The 23,982-nt window shown below is 44.7% G+C and overlaps 1 protein-coding gene across 3 annotated transcripts in view; it reads right to left on the bottom strand.

Annotated features, from left to right (window-relative positions):
• Positions 1-12,086: 12,086 nt before the first annotated feature.
• ZCCHC7 (zinc finger CCHC-type containing 7) overlaps positions 12,087-23,982 on the bottom strand; it is a 208,241-nt gene continuing 196,345 nt past the window's right edge. For all 3 annotated transcript variants that reach the window (XM_007524131.3, XM_060199170.1, XM_060199171.1), the window contains exons 7-9: positions 22,641-22,736; positions 16,069-16,186; positions 12,087-13,371 (exon numbers count right to left, since the gene is read on the bottom strand). In XM_007524131.3, coding sequence (XP_007524193.1) covers positions 12,944-13,371; positions 16,069-16,186; positions 22,641-22,736 — 642 coding nt within the window. In that variant the 3' untranslated portion in view covers positions 12,087-12,943. The remainder of the gene's footprint in view (positions 13,372-16,068; positions 16,187-22,640; positions 22,737-23,982) is intronic.

Here is a 23,982-nt window from a genome sequence, read left to right on the forward strand (position 1 = left end):
AACTTTTTCCCTTATTTTTCCCCCCATTTTGTTGCCTTTGTTGTCATTATTGTTATTGTTGCCATTGCTATTATTTTTGTTGGACAGGACAGAGAGAAATGGAGAGAGCTGGGGAACAAAGAGAGGGGAAGAGAAAGATAGACACCTGCAGACCTGCTTCACTGCCTGTGAAGCAACCTCCGTGTAGGTGGGGAGCCGGGGGCTCGAACCAGGATCCTTACACCCGGTCCTTGCGCTTTGCGCCACCTGTGCTTAACCCAAAACTTTTTCCTTTTAACTTCAATAGAGACAGAGATGGGGGATAGAGAGAAGGGACAACACCACCGTGAAGCTTCTTCTGGCACTCCACATGACACGCCCATGTGGTGCCCAGGGCTTGCACCTGGGTCCTCATGTGTCTCTCACATAGGTAGTGTGTGGACTTTACTGGGTGAGCCATTTCCTGGCTCTTTCACTACTTCTTTAAAAGGATCAGTCTCCAAATTCTTCTGGAAAACTGGGGATTATGACTATCATACTTGTTCAAGCAATGAAACAAATTTCCTTTGTGCTATATTTTGTTTTGTGGCTATCATGAATATTGTATCTAACTTACAATGTCTGCAAGAGTCTTTCAAGTTGGCCTTGGATCACCAACATTGGACTGTGATGCTGCATTTTGCTCTCCTCTTTCCTGTATCTGGTAGTCCCTGTTGTGTTCCTGGTTCTATTTTAATACTAATCATCTCATTAAAAGTTGAAATTCCAGGGGAGTCGGGCGGTAGCGCAGTGGTTAAGTGCACGTGGCGCAAAGTGCAAGGACCAGCGTAAGGATCCCGGTTCAAGCCCCTGGCTCCCCACCTGCAGGGGAGTCACTTCACATGCAGTGAAACAGGTCTGCAGGTGTTTTTCTCTCTCCCTCTCCATCTTCCCCTCCTTCTCTCCATTTCTCTCTGTCCTATCCAACAACAACAACATCAATAACAATAGCAACAATAAAAACAACAAGGGCAACAAAAGGGAAAATAAATATCCTAAAAAAAAAAAAGAAAAAGAAAAAAAAGTTGAAATTCCTTGGCTTCTTATTATCATGTGGGACTCCTCTTGGTAATTCTTGCAAGGCACATTTGGTAGTGGTAAATTCCTTCAGTTTCTGAATGTTTGCTGCAAAGGTCTTTATTTCTGCCTCATATTTGAAGGACAGTTTAGCAGGATATAGAATTCGTGGATGGCAAGTCTTATCTTCTAATACTTTGAATATGCTATTCCACTCCCTCCTTGTCCCTGGGGTTTGTGATGAGAAATCTGATGGAAACCTGATGGCTCTGCCTTTGTATGTGATTGTCTTCCTTTCCCTGGCAGCCTGTGATATTTTTTCCTTGTTCCTAGTTTTGGACAGTGTAACAATATGTGTCTTTTTGGATTCAAGAATTTAGGTGTGCATTCACCTTCTTGGATTTCTATATTTTGAACATTGCTCAGGTACGGAATTTTTTTCTGCTAAAATTTCTTTGAATTATGTTTTCTATCCCCCCCCTTCTGCCAATAACTCTGATGTTTGTTTTTCTGATGAAGTCTGTTATTTCATAGAGAAGGACTTTGCTTTTCCTAAACCTTTCCTCTCCAAGAGTTTTAAATTCACAGAGTGCAGTGGTTGTGTCTTCTAGCATTGATATGCTCTCTTCCACATGATTAAGTCTACTTCTTACCTAAACCTGAACTGTATTCAAAGTGTCCTTATGCCCTGCAGTTCTGTTTGAATTTTTTTTCTCTGTACTTTGTACTCTGTAATTCTATGGTAAAGTGATCTTGAATTTTGAGGGTTTTTTTTTAAAATGTGTTTTTAATCCACTGCTCCTGATGGCCATTTATTTTTCCTTTTTTTATTGTCTGTGACAGAGAGAAATTGAGAGAGGAGGGGAAGATAGAGAGGGGGAAAGATAGACACAGACCTAAGTCACTGTTTATGAAGTGAACCCCCTGCAGGTGGGGAGCCAGGAGCTTGAGCCGTGATCCTTGTGCGGGTCCTTATGTTTTTGTACTATGTGTGCTTAACCCAATGTGCTACTGCCTGGTCTCCTTAAGTTTAGTTTCTTTTCTTTTTTTTTTTTTTTAATTTAAGCAAGGAGACATTAACAAAATCATAGGATGGGGGCTACAACTCCACACAGTTCCTGCCACCCAATCTCCATATCCCATCCCATCCCCAATAGCTTTCCCATTCTCTATCCCTCTGGGAGCATGGACCCAGGGTCATTATGGGGTGCAGAAGGTGGAAGAACATGGCTGAACATGGGCGTTGACTGGTCGATCCATACTCCCAGTCTGCCTCTCTCTTTCCCTAGTAGGGTGGGTCTCTGGGGAAGCAGAGCTCCAGGACACATTGGTGGGGGCTTCAATCCAGGGAAGCCTGGCTGGCATCCTGATGGCATCTGGAACCTGGTGACTGAAAAGAGAGTTAACATACAAAGCCAAGCAAATTGTTGAAGAAAGGTTTAGTTTCTTGAAGTGATTTCATAATGAGTTTTCTGAACTCATTCTCCATCATCTTTTTTAGATCTGTGTCTGTCTGATCATTTGTGGTTTCTGTCATTGCTGTCTGTGAATTTCTGTTTCCACATTTAGTGTGGCTTTCGTTGTGCCTGCGGGAGGTACTATGGCTAAGGTGTTCAATTCCCGTTTATATATCTTGATGAGGGAGGCAAAATTTTATCCTGAGCCACTAGGCAGGGTCATTGTCCTTGATGCCAATATAGGGTCTCCCTGCTGCTGTGCCAGCCTCTGTGGAGCAACAGAATTGGAAACTCAAGAAGTTACAGTCGTAAATTGGTGAGTTTTAGTGAGTTTTAGTTTTTCTTTTTTTAAAAATTTATCTTCCTTTTATTGTCTTTTTTATTGTTGTTGTAGTTATTCTTGTTGTTGTTGTTAGATAGGACAGAGAGAAATGGAGAGAGGAGGGGAAGACAGAGAGGGGGAGAGAAAGACAGACACCTGCAGACCTGCTTCACCGCCTGTGAAGTGAAGTCCTGCAGGTGGGGAGCTGGGGCTGGAGCAGGGATCCTTACGCTGGTCCTTGCGCTTCATGCCATGCGCACTTAATCCGCTGTGCTACCTCCTGACTCCCTCTTTTTCTTTTTTTTTTTTTTAATATTTATTTTATTTATTTATTCCCTTTTGTTGCCCTTGTTGTTTTATTGTTGTAGTTATTATTGTTGTTGTCATTGTTGGATAGGACAGAGAGAAATGGAGAGGAGGGGAAGACAGAGAGGGGAAGACAGACACCTGCAGACCTGCTTCACCGCCTGTGAAGCGACTCCCCTGCAGGTGGGGAGCCGGGGTTCGAACCGGGATCCTTATGCCTGTCCTTGTGCTTTGCGCCACCTGGGCTTAACCCGCTGCGCTACAGCCCGACTCCCGACTCCCTCTTTTTCTTTTTCTTTTTCTTTAACCAGAGCACTGCTCAGCTCTGGCATGGTGGTGTGGGGGATTGAACCTGAGACTTTAGAGCCTCAGGCGTGAACATCTGTTTGCATAACCATTACACTATCTACTCCACCTGATTTTTTTTTACTTCTAACAGTTTGTTGTTGTTGGTGGTGGTGGTGTTGTTACTTAAACTTGGACCTGGAAGTGGTGCCACTCAGCTGCTAGTCTCCCAGTTTGGCGCCCGCTGTCTCTGCGCACTGGTTTTAGTTCTGGGAATGGTTCCTTCAATCCGTCTCCAGCCACAAGCCACATGCATCTGAACTCAGCCGCGGCTTAGGCGATTTCCTTTTTTCTTTTCTTTTTCTTTCTTTTTTCCTTCCTCCCTTCCTTGCTCCTTTCCTTCCTTTCTTCTTTCCTTCCTCCCTCCCTCCCTTCTTCTCTCCCTCCCTCCTTTCCTTCCTTTCTTCCTTCCTTCCTTCCTTCCTTCTCTCCTTTTTCTTACAGTTGTTTCTTTAACTCAGACCTGCAAGTGGTGAGCCGCAGCCGCCTCTCTCAGTTTGGCACCAGCTGTCCCCGAGTACAGGTTTTTAGTCCTGGGAATCACTCCCTCACTTCATTTCTGTCTACGAGCCACACGTGTCTGTAGTTGCCTATGGCTTGGTGAGTTTCTGAAGAAATCCCGGCCATGTTCTGTTGAGTTTCCAGGTGATTATCATTGCTTTTGCTAGTTGACCACGAGAGCAAATTGAGCGCTACTGTGCAGCCACCCCCCTGGGAGTCTCCCCCAGAATTTTCCTTAGAGGCTGGGGATGTGCTGTGGTGTCACCTTGCTTGGTTGAGTCCTGACTGGTTCCATCCAGAGCCAAGAGGCATTTTGGGGTGAAGTCCTCGCAGCCTCTCAGCCTTACCCTTGTCTCCCTTCTCTTCCTGTCTCTCTCAGCCCAGCACCACTCACAGCTGCCAATAGACATTCCCAACCTCTGGTATGGGCTGGAAATGCCAGAGAGCGAGACAACTATCCTGCTGTGTGGGCCCCACCCAACATGTTCTGGGGGTGCAGCCTGGGTAGGGGCACTTCCAGTCTCCTCAGGTGGTTCCACTGTTTTACCAAAGTGAGAAAGTCTCTGGTCTCTCTTCCTCAGCCTCTGCAGAGCATGAGAGGGGGCAACGTGGCTGTTTAATTAGCACTTTCTAAAGTTGATTAAAACTCCCGAGTCTAAAGCCTGCTTCTAACCCCCACCTCCATCAAGTCCACCTTAAGGCATGGCAGCAATTAGACTCTTTTGTTAAAACTAAAAGACAAAATGGAAAAACCACTGGGCATAGAAAATCCAGCCTGGGTTTAATAAGAGTCTCTTAAGTCATGGACTGGAATGAGGCTGACTGCAGCACAAGCTGGGGTGGGGATGGGTGGGGGCTGCTGTACACTGTGGTTCTCGAGGCTTACACTCTGCGTAAGCTTTTAAAAGAAGAGGATAAAAGCTAATTTTCATGAGAGTCCTGCTTCTGTGGTGGGGTGATTAGAAAACTTGTGCTCAGTTTGGGCTCCTCCAAGTTCATTGTCCCAACTTTCAATGTTCTGAAACAAAAGCCTTAAGGGATTCTACCCCTGAGTGAGTCTCACAGACACATGGAGCTAAAGAAGTCAGAGGCAAGAGTTTATATTGGCTGATTCCATATCTGTGAGGTCCAAGTACAGGGGAACTAATCCACACACAGTGACAGTGAAGAGAAATGTGTGTTTGCTGGAGGAGTCAGATCCTCAACAAATACTTTCCTGAGGTCTCAGTGAAGGGGAGACAGGGACATACACAGGATCAGCAGATTCTAGGAAAAATATCTGTGATCCTGGGCTCACCTTCAAACTGTGGTTTTTACAGAATGGCCTGGGGCCCCAGCAGCAGCAGCAGGATGGAGTCACAGTCCTGCTGCCCCCCTGCCCTGGCACAGCCTGGGCTTTGTCCTCTCCAGGCCCAGTCCCACTGTCAACCCCTGCCCCTGCCCCTGCCCCTTTACAAGGAACCTCCTGCCAGAATAAAGAATTCCTTCTCCCACTCCAGACTGATTAAAACCAGTAGATACGGGCCAGAATGAGGAATTAGTCAGAACTTGGAAACACAGGCAGGAGAAAGAGAGAGACAGAGAGAGAGAGAGAGAGAGAGAGAGGAGGAGGAGATATTAGCCAACAATTTGTTCTGCTTTATATCTTAATTCTTTTTCTTTTTTTAAGATTGTTTAAAATATTTATTTATTCCCTTTTGTTGCCCCTGTTGTTTTATTGTTGTTGTCGTTGTTGGACAGGACAGAGAGAAATGAAGAGAGGAGGGGAAGACAGAGAGAGGGAGAGAAAGACAGACACCTGTAGACCTGCTTCACCGCTTGTAGATGGACTCCTCTGCAGGTGGGGAGCTGAGGGCTCCAAGCGGGATCCTTATGCTGGTCCTTGCGCATTGCGCCACTTGCACTTAACCTGCTGCACTACCACCCGACTCCCATCTTAATTCTTTTTTTATCCACCAGGTTCCAGGTTCCATGATACTATCATGATGCCAACCTGACTTCCTTGGACAGACAACCCCACCAATGTGTCCTGGAGCTCCAATTCCCCAGAGCCCTTCCCCACTAGGGAAAGAGAGAGGCAGACTGGGAGTATGGATCCACCTGTCAACGCCCATGTTCAGCGGGGAAGCAATTACAGAAGCCAGACCTTCCACCTTCTGCATCCCACATGATCCTGGGTCCATACTCCCAGAGGGATAAAGAATAGGAAAGCTATCAGGGGAGGGTATGGGATACAGAGTTCTGGTGGCGGGAACTGTGTGGAGTTGTACCCCTCTTATCCTATGATCTTGTCAACATTTCCATAATATATATATATATATATATATATATATATATATATATATGAAAAAGGTATATAATCAAAAAGAAGAAGAGGAGAGAATAAAGGAAAGAGAGAGGAGCGAGACACTGACGACACGTGGGACAGAAGGGAGACGATTCTGGCCAGGCCAAGAGGGTTGGGGAATAAAGCCTTTCTCAGTGGGCCGCACAGTGAGCCAGTGCTCACGTCCTCACACCTGGGTTGTCTGCAAATCGGGAGCTGACTGGAGGAGACTCAGTGGGGTCCTAGGTTGGGAAGCCCTAGTGGGGTCTCCTAGCCAGGTAAAGGAGGCTCAGCTCCCAGCCCAGCAGACGCCCAGTGGCTGGAGCTCGGACACAATGCGCTGCCCCCACCCCGCCTCCCAGACTGGGGGAGTCTCTGCTTCTGTGCTGGGCACAGACCATGGGAAAAGGGGTCCCGTCCCAGAGCTGAGTGTGTATTGAGCAGCTGCAGGTGCAGGATAAAAGGCCACAAGTAATTTGCATGGGATGGAGAACACGTTTCCTCCCTCAAAGCTTGCAAATTTCACTTTCACGGCCCTCCCTTCTTTCCCCATCACAACCACACCACTTGGTCACAGCGTCTCCTCTTGTCAGAGACACCCCAGCTTCCTCTTGCGGTGTTTCTGCCTCACTAGCCTCGAGGGCTCCAGGAGCAGCACGCAGGCTTAGTCGTCACTTTCTTCACACTCCAAACCCTGCGCCCAGGCCCTGGGTCCTGGCACTGATTGGCAGGGCCTGGATGTCAGGTTTGACTCTGCCCCTAACTGTATGTGAGACAGGGCTACCCTTGGGCTTCAGTTTCCCCATGTGCACTAAGGAGGGCTCTAGACCTGATCATTTCTGAAGGCCCTCCGAATTTTAGAAAGATGACTTTTACTGATCTTGACAGCATCTCTGTTGTGGAAACCCCAAGACAGTATCTATCATCAAGTGTTGGAGCTTGTGCTGAGCCTTGATTGGTTTTCAGCTGTCTCCTCCCATTTTCTGGACCTGCTCCCTCCCCTCCCCTCCCTCCCTTCCCCTTCTTCCCTTCCCTAGTTCCTCAGGTCTGCCTCCTGTACCTCCATGTTCACTGGGCCCCTGGGTCCTCATCGTGACTCTGGGGAGATTCTCAGCTTCCCAGAATAAAAGGGGGATGCAGGGCAGGTGGGCTGGGTGGTGGGCGACCTGGTGAGCACTCATGTTACCATGCTCAAAGGCTCGAGTTCAAGCCCCCAGTCCTCACCTGCAGGGGGGAAGTTTCATGAGTGGTGAAACAGTGCTGCAGGTCTCTCTCTCTCCTCTCTGCTGTATCAAATAATATATAGTGGGAATATGGAGTCCAGGAGACCTTGTACCATTAGTCATCAGACTTTTATATCGGAGGCACCAGAGGTTCCAAGTTCAATTTTCTGACCCCACCATAAGACAGAGCTAAGAAGTGTTCTGGCCCCCTCTCTTTTTTTCTTTGCCTCCAAGGTTATTGCTGGGGCTGGGTGCCAGCGCTCAAATTCACTGCTCCTCGCAGCCATTCCCCCCCCCCCATTTTTATTGGATAGGAGAGAGAGAAATTGATAGAGGAGGGGAAATAGAGAGAGGAAGATGGACACCTGCAGACTTGCTTCACTACTTGTGAAGCGACTCCCCTGCAGGTGGGGAGCCGAGGTTCAAACACAGACCCTTGCACTTAGTACTATGCACACTTAACCACCTGCCTCCCCCCTCCCCCCTTCGAGTCCTTCTCAAAGGGGTGTGTGTGAGGCTGCTGGTCTGGAGCAAAGCCCTCTTCTCCCTTCTCCCACCTGGCTCCTTTATGCCCAAAGCTTCTCAAAAACAGCCGTTATCTGAGCAGAAGGAGCCTAGGGGAGAAGAGGCTGTTAAGATCCAATACTTGAACACTAAATACATTTTTCACTCATTCCTAACCTGTTGAAGGTTTCCAAGAAACTTTTTTTTTAAGCTTTTAAAAAATTTTTTATTTTGCCTTTTGTTGCCCTTGTTTTTTTATTGTTGTAGTTATTATTGATCTCATTGTTGTTAGATAGGACAGAGAGAAAACGGAGAGAGGAGGGGAAGAAAAGAGAGGGGGAGAGAAAGATAGACACCTGGAGACCTGATTCAATGCCTATGAGGCGACCCCCCTGCAGGTGGGGAGCCGGGGGCTTGAACCGGGTTCCTTACGCCGGTCCTTGCGCTTCGTGCCACATGTGCTTAACCCGCTGCGCTACCGCCTGACTCCCGAAATTGTTTTTTTCTTCTTCGGTCAATGAAGCATGGAAGAGGAGACAGGGGATGGAGAAGAAGGGCCCCAAGGCCTGGTTGTGTGTGACCGTGGGCAGGCCCTTCCCTTGTTGTGGCCTCAGTTTCTCCAGCTGTGAAATAGAAGTGAAGCATGGTGGGCCAGAGGGAACGGGGTAGTCATTTAGGCTCTTTGCAGCGCTGACAGCCGCAAGGACCTCCAGAGTCCAGCCATGGCCGAAAGCCTCCATTCCTTGTAAGATGGGGCTGCCTGAATATCTGGACATGAGCTGGGAAGGACTGTGAATCAAGGACTCCAGAGTACAGATAGGCAGGCTTCAGAGGCCAGATCTGTGGTGGGGTGGCAGGGGAATCCAGAGCGGCCAAGGTTAATTGCATTGAAGCCAGAAAACTCCCGAGCAGCCAAGTGCAGGAGGGATGCCATGCAAATCACCAGGAAGAGATGATTCACGGCTGTACAAGAGAGCGGGCTGCTGACCCATGACTTATCCAGGATGATGGTGGGTCCCAGGGGCGCCCTGAGGTTCCGCTGTGGGTGGGTGTGGGTGATGAGGTGGAGTGTGACTGGAGGCTGAGGCCCAGGCGAGACTGACCAGTTATCCTCCCAGAAAGATTAACCAGGCAAGGCTGGCTGAGCTCAGGGGGCCCCTGGGGGAAGGGTGAGAAAGACGCCCAGATGGTTTCCATTTCAGGGGGTGGGGGAGGGCAAAGAAAGGAAGCAGCAGCCGGGACTTTTTTGAGGGGTGCCGTGAATTCTGAGCAACTTCTTGTCTCTACGGCTGTCAGAATGCTTCAACCTTCCGGGCACTCCCATCTGCCCCACCGGCCCCATGTCTGGTAGATGGCTGAGTCTCCATCATGGCTCTGGCTGACTTCCTCTGGGGGCTACAGACCCACTGGGTCCCTGGGGCCTGGTCTACTGTTGGAGAGTCTAGTCAGGAAGTGCTTTTCGGCACCAGGTTGAAGTCTGCATGTTGGGCCGGGGAGATAACGCCATCAGTAACTAACTCAACAGATTTTCATGGCAGAGGCATCCAGGGTCCCAGGTTCAATTCCCAATGACTACAAACCAGAGCTGAGCAGTGCTCTGGTAAATGGAAACAGTCTGCACCTCCAGTTTGCAGTGTGAGCTCCACTCACCACCCTCTCCTGCCTTGAAGCCACCTGAACTCAAGGAGCCAGCCACTGTGCAACCTCCCCTTTCAGTTGACTGAGGCTTTAGCTGTTCCTCTTTGGGCAGTACTGGCCACCGAATGATCTGGGTGACAAGAGACTGAAATCCATTTACTGTGGTCTACCTGTGTCAAGTCCCACGCTGCACCTCACAGAAAAGGGTCAGAATGACAGGCCTTTATCTTTTTACTCTGTCCACAGCCCCTACTCTACACCAGGAAGCATGCTCCTTATCAGTCCTCAGTCAGTGGCCCAGGGTCTGTCTCATCCCTGAAGACAGATGGGCAGGAACCACATGTGTATCTTGAATACATGAACAGCCATCCGACATGGAGGAGACATCACTAGACTTTACTGCTCCATCACTAGTGAAGTTCTGCTGTGCATGGTGCTTCTTTCTGGCGGCCAGGGGTTATAACTGGGGTCCCTGGATGTGGCCAGGTGTGTGCTGTCTTAGATCCCCTGGCCAGTCATCTTTCACAGTCGAATGTGTAGAGAGACATACCTTCTCTTCATCGCTTGGTAGGGACACCTGCTCCCTCCTCAGCACACCGTAGTCTGGCTTTTTAGCTCACCACTACTTCAGTACTCTTTTGCTAAGGTATACCAAGAAGCAAGAAGCAACATGTCACTAAATATGACAGCTAACTTAGTTTTTCCTCCAGGGTTATCACTAGGGCTCAGTGTCTACACTATGAATCCATTGCTCCTGGAGGTCATTTTGTCCCCACTGTTGTTGTTATTATATTGTTGTTAGATAGGGCAGAAACAAACTGGGAGAGGAGGGGAAGACAGAGAGGGGGAGAGAAAGATAGATACCTGCAGATCTGCTTCACCACTTGTGAAGCTACTCCCCTGCGGTTGGGAGGCTAGGGGCTTGAAGCAGGATCATTGCACTTCACACTGTGCGCTTAACTGCTAGGCCCCAATAGCTGATTTTTTTTTTTTTAATTCAGATGCTTATTTGTCCAACACATACTTCACAAAGAAAGTGAGGTATAAGATAAATGGTGAGCAGTGATGAGATAAATGGTGAGAAATGATAAGCTATTGAAGTAGCAAGGAAAGTGTAAATGAGAACTCAGAAATATAACTCAGAAACTCAGGGAAGAAAGACAAATGTTTAGGTCAGTAGAAGCAACTCTTGAATGGGATGCACAGCATTTCCCCCAGAGAGACATGGGTCTCACTCTTTGGTACCATGAATGCAAACTAATTTGGAAAAGTATTTCTGCAGATGTAACTAAGACTCTTGAGAAACTGATTTAAGCTGGGCCTTAAAAGAGACACAGAATCAAAGAGGAGAAAAAGAGGCAGAGACTGGAATTTAAGCTACAAGTTAAGGACCAAGTTGCCAACACCCATCAGAATCTAGGAGGCAGGGAATAGATTCTTCCTTAGAACATCAAAGAAAGAACCAGCTCTGCTGATAGATTTTGGATTTCTGGCTATGAAAGAGCTATGAAAGATTGACTTACTGTTGTTTAAGCCAACTAATAATTGGCGATAGCTGCCCCAGAAAATAAATAAGGGATGCACCCTTGCTGTTTCAAAGCCCCATACCTTGACTTGACATGGTTTCTGTTCTTAAATATCCCTGTACTCATCACCTGTCTACCAGTCCTTTTTGTGTTTCTCTATCTGCCTATCAGTCTCTGAGGTTTGAGATATCTCTTTATTAAGTCAACTACAAGCAAGAATACAACCTGACACAAAAGAGACACACATATTTGTTGACTAAATTGCTCAGGAATCATTCAGAATCCTCATGATAGAGAAATTAATGTCGTCTAAGAGGGTGGGAAAAGTGGAATAGGATAGGAGCCGGGGGTGCCCCTCAGGGGTAAAGCATCTACTTCACATGTAAGAGGTTGTAGCGCCAGGACACAGCGGAGTAAGTGGAACAGGGAATTCTGGGCAGAGGCAACTGCACAAGTGAAGGCACAGGAGACACAGGACCTGCTCAGCGACTGGTCATTATACCTTTGGACTAGACGTGTAAAGGGGACCAACATATAGTGAACCGTCACACGCAGTCACAGAGAACCTGATTGGAAATCTATTCTCAACACTAAATTTGAAGCAAGAGAATTCTTCCCATTACCCAAAAAGATAAGAAAGTGAATCCCATCAGGTAAATATCAGTTTGTACACTTCACAATGAGTGAAATACACATTTAGGAACTGACATCATACAACTGTACTGATTAACTAGTTCCATCTTGCTTTTATTTTGGCATAAAGTTTGTACTTGGGCAAAAGTACATTCTGATCACAGCACATGAAGTCCTCCTAACTTTAGTCATTTGGCTGAACCCAGATAGGTAGGCCCCCTGCCACCCAGACTCATCATCTTTTAATACAATAGACACCTTCACTTTATTTCAGACATTTATTTTTTATTCTAATACTAGGCATCGATAGGTACAAAATATTCATGAGTACAAAAAACTGTAGAGTTTTGTGGTATTTAAGTCTCATGAAAACAAAAACAATTTCTTAAGTTGGGCAATGTTCTTTACTGCATATCTGAATGACAGTCTTATTGAGGTGTGGCTGTAAAAACTCACTGTAATTACATGAAAATCTCTGATGACTCTTTTTTCACTAGTTTCAGGAAATGTCTTGCCATGTTGAAACTGAATGTGCCCCTTATCTGTAGTTTTCTCTGGTCCCATTTCTTGCCTCTTTAAGTTTGGATAAGGGCACCTTCATTTCCGGCCTGGGACCATCTGATCTTCGGAAGCTCCTGATACCAGCTTTAGAAGCAAGAACAGCTGAGTTTAGATGTATAGTGCCCTTTCCAAAATAAAGAAAAAGCAAAGCAAAGCAAAAAACATGAAGTTAAAAAAACAAAAGCAGAGAAAAAAAATCAAAAAGAAAAGGGGAAGGAAAAAGGATTGCTGGGGGGAAAATCTCATGTATTTTTCATATCAGAGTTGATTTTTCTTCCACCAAAACAGTTTTATTCTCATATTCACACTGTAGATGAATTACATTTGATAAGCTTTATTTTTAAAAAATAATTTAAAAAACCCAGTAAAAATAGAAGACATGCTAGGACAGTTCCCCCACCCCACCCCCCAGTGCTCTGTCGGACACAGAGAACTAAGCTCTCCCAGCAACTGTATTTCAGGAGCTCTGGCATGGGCGAGAACAGTTTGCTTAATATAATCGAAGACAACAGAGTTCTGCAGACTGGCTCTGGAGTTGTGGAGACCACACGATGCTGGGAACGAAATCAGAAGCTGTCTTGCAGCCTAGACTTCTTTTTCCTCTGCTTGATAAGAAATAAGTTATCATTGTCCTCCTCCTTCGTGTAGTTCTCCTTTTTCTTGTGTTTGCCTCGCTTGCTGTCTTTGGGCAGCTTGTCTCCTCTGGATCTGTGGTGATGTGATGAGTGGTGAAGGGACTTGTGAGGCTTCTGGAGTTTCGGGTCCCTGGGAAAGTCCTCGTCAGCTTCGTGACACTTGAAAGCCTTCCCGAGCTTCTCCTGTTTTTTACTGTTTCTGCTCACAGCTTCTTTTTGGATTTCCTTCTTCTCATGAGACCACTTGTTGCTTTTCCATGAGGCATGAGTCTTCTTCTTATTGTGATGAGGCCTCCTATCTGTTGTTTCCACATGAGGCTTCTTGAACTGCTTTGGTAAATCCCCATTTTTCTGGAGTTCTGGAAAATACGAGAAGCATTTTCTCACATTTAGCAACTATACAGTCCATGTAGAGCTCTCAAAATCCTGTAAATAACTTACTTGACAGGGAATCCAGGCATCTAAGAGTCTTAGTGACATGACACTCCAGAGAGCTCTTACTAAGTTAAAATCAAGCAGTTGCAGTTTTATATTTCTGATCGTTAAAAAGGGAACACATTCAGAAACCTGCGACATTTATTCTATTCGATAGTTTAGGTTAAACAATGGAGACAAGGGCCAGTGAGAGCAGTCATTAGCTCTGTGAAGAAAGACATAGTCTGTCTAGCCAATTTGAGTACCCACAGTGACCGAGACCGTTCATGAAGATAAGATGAAGCGAGATGTATAAAACGGCCTTTTGACAGTCGCATGTGACATTTCAATTACCCTCTGACAATGAAGCCTGGCTACAGTACTTATAGGCAGATGCCAAACTGGGCAGGTTATTCCACCAGAGCAGGGATCACCGGTTTGGAGAGAGCTTGCACACATGTGCACGCATGCTTGTTTTTGAGAGGGGTCAGTGCCAGATGTGACACTGTATTTTGTCCAGACTTGGCTCCCTCACACAAGTGTCTGATGATGTACGTAGATGACAGGTGATGAGATGAGAACTAATCTGCCAACTGAATCCTGACAGATCAAAGAGGTGGCCAGTAAAAAATAGGGAAGAAGTGCAAAGCAGTATTCTGCAGGAATGATGTCAACAAAAAGCTTCTAGAATACTGGGCAAAACAAGTCATTATTTATAACTGCAGCACAAAAATACAAATTCAGATGGATAAACTTAAGGCTTAAAGTGAATCTGTACCACAGAGCTCTTTGCAGTCAGTTAAGAATGAAGACGAACTGTTTTTCTTTGAGTTTAAAAGTTATAGGCACTCATTGTGGAAAGCTTAGGGAACCACTTTTTTTGTGTGTCTACAATCCTTGAATCCAAAGATGACACTTTCATGCATTTGTTTTCAGTATTTTTTTTTCTAATTTAGTCACCTAATCATTTTTGTATGTACTATAGTTTCTCTATAAATTAAGAACAAAATTGATATAGTATGTAAAATAAGCAGGGATTGAGAGGTAATTATTTTCCTCCATTACTTTCCTTTTGCAAAAGATCTGGGCTTAGAGAATCTAGAAAAGAATAACAAAAATGCTAGCAGAGTCAGAGAACAAAGTGGTCAATTTGAAAAATAAAGAACTATTTTGACCTGGAAGAAAAGTAACTTGATAAACCATTTTGAAGTATACAGTGAAAAAGGAGATAGAGTGAATAGGCTTAAATGACAAGATGATAAAGTGAGACAGAACCATAGAGAGCAATAATAAGTAAGGAAACCACAAAGAAATCTGTGGACCTGGAACTCCGATTTTAATAAATGACTTTTTATGGGATGCTCCAGGAAACCACTCAGCAAGGAAAAGTCTTTTTAGTCATGAAAATAACTAGAGATGTACAAAGGGATAAAAATAATTGCAAGAAAGAAAAAAACCTCAAAGAAGCCTTTAAAATCCATATACATAAATGGATAGACTTTTTTTTTTTTTCCCAACAGGGTTATTACTGGAGCTTGATGCTTACATAGTGACTCCATCACTTCCAGTGGCCGTTCCCCTCCCCCCTTTTTCAATAGAGACAGAGGGACACAGAGGGGAAGGGGGTAGCACTACTCTATAGCTCACGAAGCTTCCCCCATACAGGTGGGGATCTGGGCTTGAACGTGGGCATGGCATGCACTCTACCAGGCCCATCACTACTTGGCTCCTGGATGATGTGTTTAAAAACGTTTATTTCTGGGGCCGGACAGTGATGCACCTGGATGAGTGCACACATTACAGAGTGCAAGGACCCGGGTTCAAGCCTCTGGTTCCCACCTGTAGGGGCAAGTTTCAGGAGTGGTGAAGCAGGGCTGCAGTGTCTCTCTCACTTTTCTCCTCCTCTGTCTCTTCTGAAAGAAAAAAAAAGAAAGAAAAGAAAAGTTTATTTATTTGCTATGAGAGAGTGAGAATGAGAGAGGAAGGTATGTGTGAGACAGACCAGAGTGCTGCTCAGCTCTCGTATGTGGTGGTACTGGGCCTGAAGCCATGGCCTCGGGCATGCAAGCTGGTGTTCCAATAGGCTGAATTATCTCCCAGGTCCAGAAGTATTTTATTTTTTCCCACCAAACCCAGTGCAAATGTTTGTTTTTTTTTTTAATTTTATTTCTTTTATTTGAAGGGCAGAAAGAAACTGAGAGGGAAAGGGAATGGAAAGAGAGACACAGAGAGACACCTGTAGCACTGCTTCACTGCTTGTGAACCTTCCCCCATGCAGGTAGAGAGAGACTTGAACCTTCCCCCATGCAGGTAGAGAGAGACTTGAACGGGAGCTTGAACCTGGGTTCTTGTGTGTGGTTAACACATGCACTTAACCAGGTGTGCCACCAACTGCACACCCCCCCATATTTTCTAAAATGATTAATATGTAAAAAGATGTTTATTGTGAATATATTTCAATGAAAGATTTTTTGAAGAGGATGACTGATTTTCTAGAGAGCAAGAAAGTTTCAGTTTCTGTGGCAATTACTAAACAAAATATTTTCTGTACTAACAAATTACCTTCAAAGCAGGCAGAGATAGTGCAAAAGAAATTTAGGAACCTTTGCAAAGGGAATCTAACAAGACTTCTAGTGACGTACCTTTTACTTTTCGCTTTATTCTCCGTTCTCTCTCCCGAATCTCGTGTTTGTCCTCATAGTAGTAGATAAATGGAGATGTTGGGAAAGTCTGGTTAAACATTCGCCTCTCTGTGCATTCCTGCAAGTTGCATTTGAAATTATGATGTCACAGGTCACACTGGTCATACAGCCCTTCTGTAAGATTGTGGACCATTGTAAATAGAGAGAAGGCCCAGCTCACTGCTGCCCTGTATTGTGGCCACACGAGGGATACACGGACTTGCTGGGGTGCTGGAAGGGTCAGTCACAGGGGAGGTGCCACAACACTGTGGTTGGAGGTGGGGGCTGGGTAGGGGGGAGGAGGATTCAACAGTGACACAATACGCTGGTGCTGTGATCTCTCTTTCTCTCTCTGCCTCTGAGTTGAAAAGTGGCTCAGGGGTGGTGGAGTTGTGCATGCATGGGGCCGCAGCTCTGCAGGAACAGTAATAAATAAATTAAAACCATTTCCCAGGGGCCAGGTGGTGGTATCCCTGGTTAAGTGCAGATGTTAATTTAAACAAAGACCAAGGTTCAAGGCCCAGTTCCCACCTGCAGGGTTGGAAAGCTTCACAAATGGTGAAGCAGTGCTGCAGATATCTTTTGTTCTCCTACTATATTCCCCTCCCTCCCTTGAATTCTGTCTGTCTCTATCCAATAAATCAATCAATCTTAAACCGCCCTCCGTTTTAGTTGTCAGCCATAGAAAAGTGGCTGGGGGAGGGTGTCTGTGTATAGCTAGAACCTTTGCATGTGCAATTCATCATTCTGGCGGCTTTTTTATGCAGATAGATACAGGGCAAGAGACATCAGAGAGCTGGAGCTTCCTCCTGCCCCACAGCACCTGCCAGATGGTGCTGAGGGCAGAAACGCGGCTCAGTGCAAGGCGATGCAGGCACCCGTCAGTGAGTTCTCTCTGTAGCCCAGTTTTATAACTCTGTTTTATAGTCATTAGTTAGTTCTCCTGCATATTCACTGTGGGCTTTTAGGAGATGACCAGTTAACCAGTGTATAGCTTATTTGGTGAATCTTCGTTACATTTTCTAGACGGCATGGGACATCGCTTGTTCCTTTGGTACAGACAGCTGTTAACATCTGGGGTTCCCATTCGCATCATGGCAAATTTCTGGATCTGCGTGTCCAAGGAAAGCCTGCTCTGTAGACACTCTGGCGATGCAGAAGGTGTACTCTCGGGTTAAGACTACACTGGCGGCAGCACGGCCCTCCCTCTTTACTTGACGCCCTTCTTTGAAGGAGTCATTCTGCCGGCCTCAGATGGGAAAGAGTGAGGAGTACTGTAGGAGAGGGCAAACAGGGCACAATTCTGAGTCGCCTCCGGGCCCAAGTCAGTTTCTCTAGCAGTACTAGTTCACATAGGTCTCTCACTCATTTTCACTGACTTAGAATGTTATCTAGAGAACTGCTGTATCTGTGTTTTCAGATTTAGCTCTGAAATTTAGTTATGGGGCCAGGTATTGGTGCACCTGGTTGAGCACTCACACTACAATGTGCAAGGACCCGTGTTTAAGCCCCTAGATTCCCTCTGCCTACAGGAGGCAAGCTTCATAAGCTGTGAAAAAGTGATCCAGGTCTCTCTCTCTCTCACTCTCTTTAAAATTTATTATTGGATAGAGACAAAGAGAAATTGAGAAGGGAGGGCAGATAGAGAGGGAGAGAGACAGAGGCACCTGCAGCCCTGCTTCACCACTTGTGAAACTTTCCCCCTGCAGGTGGGGACCAGGGACTTAAGCTTGGGTCCTTGTGCACTGGAATGTGTGCACTTAACCAGATGTGCTACTGCCTGGGCCCCCAGATCATTCTCTCTTATCTCTCCTTTTTCTTTCAATTTCTGTCTCTATCCAAAAATGTTATAGTTATACAGTATTCTTCTTGCAATATTTTCTTATAATTAAAATAATACTATATTTCAAATATATTAATATATTTCACTAATTATTTGGAACTTTTAATTTTCTTTGAATAACTTTTCAGGTGTTTTTTTTTCTTTTGAAAATAAAATATTTTTAAAGAATCAGTTTTAGGGTGGGGAGAGATAGCATAATGGTCTTGCAAAGAGACTCTCATGCCTGAAGCTCCAAAGTCCCAGGTTCAATCTCCCTCATCACCATAAACCAGAGGTGAGTAGTGTTCTGGTAAAAATAAAAAGTCTTGATATAGTTGATATTATTAATTTTGTTTTCTATTTCAGTAATTTTGGTCCTTATCTCCACTATTTCCTTTTTGTCAGTTATCTTTAGATTCATTCTGCTATTGACTTTTGGGACTTTGTGGGTTTTATTGATATATTTTGTGACTCTGAAAAATGTAAGGCCAAACAACATGGTAACATACAAAATTGATCTTGTAAGCCACAATCCCTAGCTTCAAATTCATCTAGTAAAAAAGATGCCCACGAAAGACTTGGGTCTAAGAGATTCTGCTATGGTCTGAATGTCTGTGCACCTCCAGAGGCATAGACTGAAATACAGATGCATAAAGTGACCTCTGGGAGCTGAGTTGGTGCTGAAGATGGTGCTCTGACAGATGGGATTAATGCCCCCTCTACCCCCGCCCCAGCACAGTTCAGCTGTGGTTTATGGTGGTTCAGGGGGGTTGAACCTGAGACTTCAGTGCCTCAGGCATGAGTTTGTTTGCATAACCATTATGCTATCTACACCCCATGCTTTTTTTTTTTTTTTTTTTGCCTTCAGGGTTAGTGCCTGAACTATGAATCCACTGCTCCTGGAAGCTATTATTTCCCTTTTTGTTGTCCTTGTTGTTGTTGGTATTATTATTGTTGTTATTGCTGTCATTGTTGTTGGGAAGGACAGAGAGAAACTGAGAGAGGACAGGAAGACAGAGAGGGGAAAGACAGACACCTGCAGACCTGCTTCACCGCCTGTGAAGTGAGCCCCCTGCAGGTGGGGAGCTGGGGGTGCTTTTTTTTTTTTTTTTTTTAAAAAGTACAAACTATTCCATTTAAAAATTTTATTTAAGTGATTTACCACTGCTTTACAAATATTTAAGATCTGGGTGGGGGTAGATAGCATAATGGTTATGCAAAGAGACTCTTGTGCCTGAGGCTCCAAAGTCCTCGTTCAACCCCTTGCACCACCTATAAACCAGAGCTGAGCAGTGCTCTGGTTTAAAAAATAAGTAAATAAAATATTTTTTTTAAATGACAGTAACAGTTTTCACAGAGTTCAAGATCAGTTTGGTTATTATTATGTCTTACAAGTGTGCCTGTTTTAGTTATCTATAGTCCACATGTGTGAAACCATCTGGTAGTTGTCACTTAGCATAATTACTACTCTGATGCAAGAGGCCCCACAAAGCTCTCTCACCCCTTCTAATGTTTGAGGACACAGCAGGGAAGCCCTGCCTATGAGGTGGGCCCTCAGCAGACTATCTGCTATCTGCTAGCCCTGCCTGAGGGCAGCCAGGTCTCCCCAACTGTGTGAAAGGCATTCTTGTTGTTTATAAGATCTATCGATAGTTTATTTACAGCAGTCCAAACAGATCAAGACAGATCATAGCCATCAAATATTCAAGACAAATGGTAACTACAAGGAAGTGTTTCAGATCTTGATAAACAGACTCATCCAATCTCCACTCAAGAGAACCTTTTGAGCTGCAGGGGGAAAGCTTCATGTGTGATGAAGCAGGGCTACAGGTGTCTCTCTATCTCCCTCCCCTCTCAGTTTCTCTCAATCTCTATCCAATAATAAATAAATAAAACTATATTTAAAAGAAAGATAGTGTGGTGGTCTAGGAGGTGGCACAGTGGCTAAGGCACTAGACTCTCAAGCATGAGGTCCTGAGTTCAATCCCCGGCAGCACATGTACCAGAGGGATGTCTGGTTCTCTCTTTTCTCCTAGCTGTCTCAATAAAACAAACAAACAAACAAACAAATAAATACGGAGAGAGAGAACCTTTTAACTCACGGGCACCTTGCCTGTCCTTCCAACCCCCCCCCCCCAGCAGTCTCTGTGTACAGGGGACTACTTATTTCCTGCAGTAGCTTGCCACACATGGCATTGCTTGTGATGAGCCCTGTCTCCCCAAGCACAGAGTGAGTAGAATTAGGGAAGAGGTATGTCACATTTGCCTTAAAGTATCTTTTACTTGAGGAGATACTCAGCAGAATCTGTAGAACTAAGTTTCTGATTTTTTCCTTTTTGCTTCTTTTTTTTTTTTTAATTTATTTATTTTCAAGAGAAAGAGAGATGAAAGCACTGCTTAACTCAGGCACAGGGTGCTACCAGAGGTTGAAGTGTAGGAATGTCGGGGCCTTCTGCATATGAGTCTAGTGTGCCATCTCTGACCTTAGAGATAACATCTCTGAACCTGAGTGGTGGGGTGGGGGCTGGGGGTGGTCCTCAGATATCTTTTGCCATTAGCATAGCCTCCCATTTGGAACCTGTAAGGTCTAGAGTGGTGTGAATATATGGTACTGTAACTATTTTCGAAAGCTAAATGTAAATTATATTTTGATTATCCACATCGCTGGTCCCCTCCATTAGCACAGACAATTGATAGTTGGCTATATAATTTATCTGCTTTTCTGGATTAGCCACACCACTGATCTTCTTCATTAGTGTGTATGATCTAGAGTTCTTCATCTATGGCAGCAATGAGACTGCCAAATTTGCTTCATTGTAAACTAAAAAGTATCTAAATCTAGATTTCAGGGATAAATTCCAAATGCTTTTAATGTATTTCCTATCTACTTTAGCAGGAGTGACTAGTAAGCAGGATGTGTCCAACTCTCATTGTTTTCTTTAATTGAACAAACACTGCTAAAATCATACCCCTTTGCTTTGAAAGAAGCAAGTCTAAATGGCACCTCTGTGTGATCCATGTGGCGGTAGCTGCAGATGTGACTATGTTTTCTCAGCAGTTTTAACAACATCTGCATCCTGACAACGAGGAGGAGTGCTCAGAGTAGTGAGACATTTCGGGTAATAAATCTGCGCAAGAACCATTCCCTAAGTAGGTTTTCAGTATAAGCAGGAGAGAAGTGAAGTAAGTCCACAGTCAAGCTCTCTCAGTCTGCATTACCACACTGTGTGTTTGGTCACGTAAGAAACAGTAACTAGATACATGGCAGAGCTCAGAGGCCTCCTGTACAAACTATTTGCTTTACAGATAAAGAAACTGGAGACCAGAGAGAGAAAGAGAGTCAAAGCTGGCAGTAGGGATCAGAAGAACTTTATCCTAACTTTCATACTCTATCCCTTCACGTCACTGCCCTGGGGCTTCCATGTGGCGGCTAACTTTGATCTATTGATGGATCTGAGCTACCCAGCACACTGTCCTCCACAAAGCTTTCTGTCTCTCCCCATGCTTACAGCAGCAGCCCCAAGGTCTGTGTTAGTGTAGAGGAGTGATTAGAATTCAAGCGATTACCTGCAACATTGCTGTTCACTGCCCCTACCCATTGTGAGGACTCATGGGTCTCTGTCTGCTTTTCATTTCCTGTCACTAGGTCTGATCTTGCCATATTTTATCTTGGTTTCCAGGCTGTTAAAAAGACTGACTACCTGGAGATCAGGAATATGCTATCCCATAGCAGATTTTTCTACTTCTTGGGCCACTGTTTTCTCTTCTTTGCCTCAAGGTTCCTAGAGTGTATGAGTTCTACTATTTCATCCTGGTGCTGGGATGAACAGCTGCTGATTCCCAGTTAAAGAGACAACCATGACTCAGAAATTTCTTCTGCTTTGACATAGAGCTTTGGCCTTTTAGTTAGGGTCAGGGGATACCCAAGCTGGATAGGGAGTCTGAGCATTTGCAGGGTAGGCAGGCCAGTCTATGATGCAGTACTTTCTGTCTTTCCACCAGGGATTTTAGGTTTCATATATGAATGAATGATAAAGATTGAATTGACATTTTGCCAGGAAAACTAGATATCCCAGGAAACTATGTGGAAAGCCTAAAGTCATGTTTTTCTGTGTCAGAATAAGAGTAATTATAAGAACACATATAAAATTGCTACCATGGTGGTGGTGGGGAGAGAAGATAGCATAATGGCTATGCAAAAAGACTTTCATGCATGAGGATCCAGAGTCCTAGGTTCAATCCCTAGTACCCACCCTCACAAGCCAGAGCTGAGCAGTGCTCTGGTGAAAAATAAATAACAGAATTACTTGAGGCAGGGAAGACGGCTCAACTGGTAGAGCATCAGACTTGTAAGCCTGAGGTTCCCGCTTTGACCCTCAATACTGTGTGTAAGAGAGTGGCGCTCTGGCTTTTCCTTCCCTGCTTCATTTGAAACTTGTTATATGCACACAAAAAATCTAAGGAAAAAAAACTAGGAAAAAAAAAAAGAACTACTACTGTTCTGTGAGCTGCTATGTTTGTTTTAGCCAAACCTGTTCATGTACAATTAAGACAATCACAGGAATGTGCTCTGACATGTCTATCATTCTTCAGGGATGGGAAAAGTACATCAGTTGAAAATGCAAGTGCCAATTTCTGTTCTAAATTCATCTCTTAGCAATTTCTCTCTGAATGACAGAGTGGTTTAAGCCCAGGTGCCCCTCAGACTTACGTGTCCATAATGGCCTTCTTGCCCGCAGTTGTAGCAATACTTTAAGGCTGATTGTCCAGAAGGCATCTTCGGCTTCTTAGGAGGACCAGGATTGGTCTGCAACATGAATTATTTGTGCGGATTTATTAAATGTTAGAAGAAAATTCTTTCCAAAAGAGGTTTCATTAGGTAATTTTTTGTTTTTGTTAAAAAATACTACTTCTGGGGGCTGGCTGGTGGCACACCTGGTTGAGCGCACATGTTACAATGCATAAGGACCCGGGTTTGAGCCCCAAGTCCCCACCTGCAGGGGGAAAGCTTTGCAAGTGGTGAAGCAGTGCTGCAGGTGTCTCTCTGTCTCTCTCCCTCTCTATCACCCCCTCTCCTCTCTATTTCTGGCTGTCTCTAACTAATAAAGATAATAAAAAAATGTTTAAAAAATACTACTTCTTAGAGTTTATTGTGAAGGCCCCATGTCCAGATGATTCCATGTATTAAAATGTACAAGATAACAACTCTCTTACTTTTTATATCAACACGTGCTTTCCTCTCCAATTTATTTATTTACTTTTTACCAGAGCACCGTTTAGCTCCGGCTTATGGTGGTATTGGGAGCCTCAGGCACGAGAGTCCGTTTGCATAACCATTATGCTATCTACCTTCCGCCCCCTTCAATTCTTTACACATGATGTCCAGTACTGTGTAAGGTACTGGTATCTCAGCTTGGAAAGATTAATGGGCTAGCAGAACATGACATGCCACAAATCTATGAAAGAATAACAAACACAATGGAAAAGCACATATGTGGTAGTAATGACACGTGAAGGAAGTTTCCACCATTGAATGGGTGAAGGAAGTAAGATAAACACTTTGGATGTATATCATTTAAACTTTTTCTCACAGAACGAGGTTCAAACCAGAGAATCCTAGGTGGTAGGGACAGCATTTGACTTGATACAAGAAAGGTGAGTATGAGCAAAAGACATTTCCAACTCTTGAGAATGACCACTGAGATGACTGTTAGGTGACGTGATGAGGCCTCAACAAGGTAGGAAAAAGAGAAGAGAAGGGAGAATACATGAATAAATACAACGGCAAAGAACATTGCCTTATAGATAACTGTGTGAACTGGTGGATTGTGGTACCAACGGACTCAGAACAGGTAGAAAAGAATGATCTGATTTAAAGGGGAAGGTGACAAAGTCTATCTATGGCATTGAGTATTTTAATGTAGGTGACTATCAGGCTGTAAGATCAAAAGTCTAGGGAACACGTTGGAACTGAAGATCAGATCTGAAACTGACCCACATACCAGTGCAGGCCAAAACAGTCAGGTGGACAGGCTATTGGTTAGTAAAAGCAG

Source organism: Erinaceus europaeus, chromosome 10 (assembly GCF_950295315.1).
Source record: "Erinaceus europaeus chromosome 10, mEriEur2.1, whole genome shotgun sequence".
Lineage (NCBI taxonomy): Eukaryota > Metazoa > Chordata > Mammalia > Eulipotyphla > Erinaceidae > Erinaceus > Erinaceus europaeus.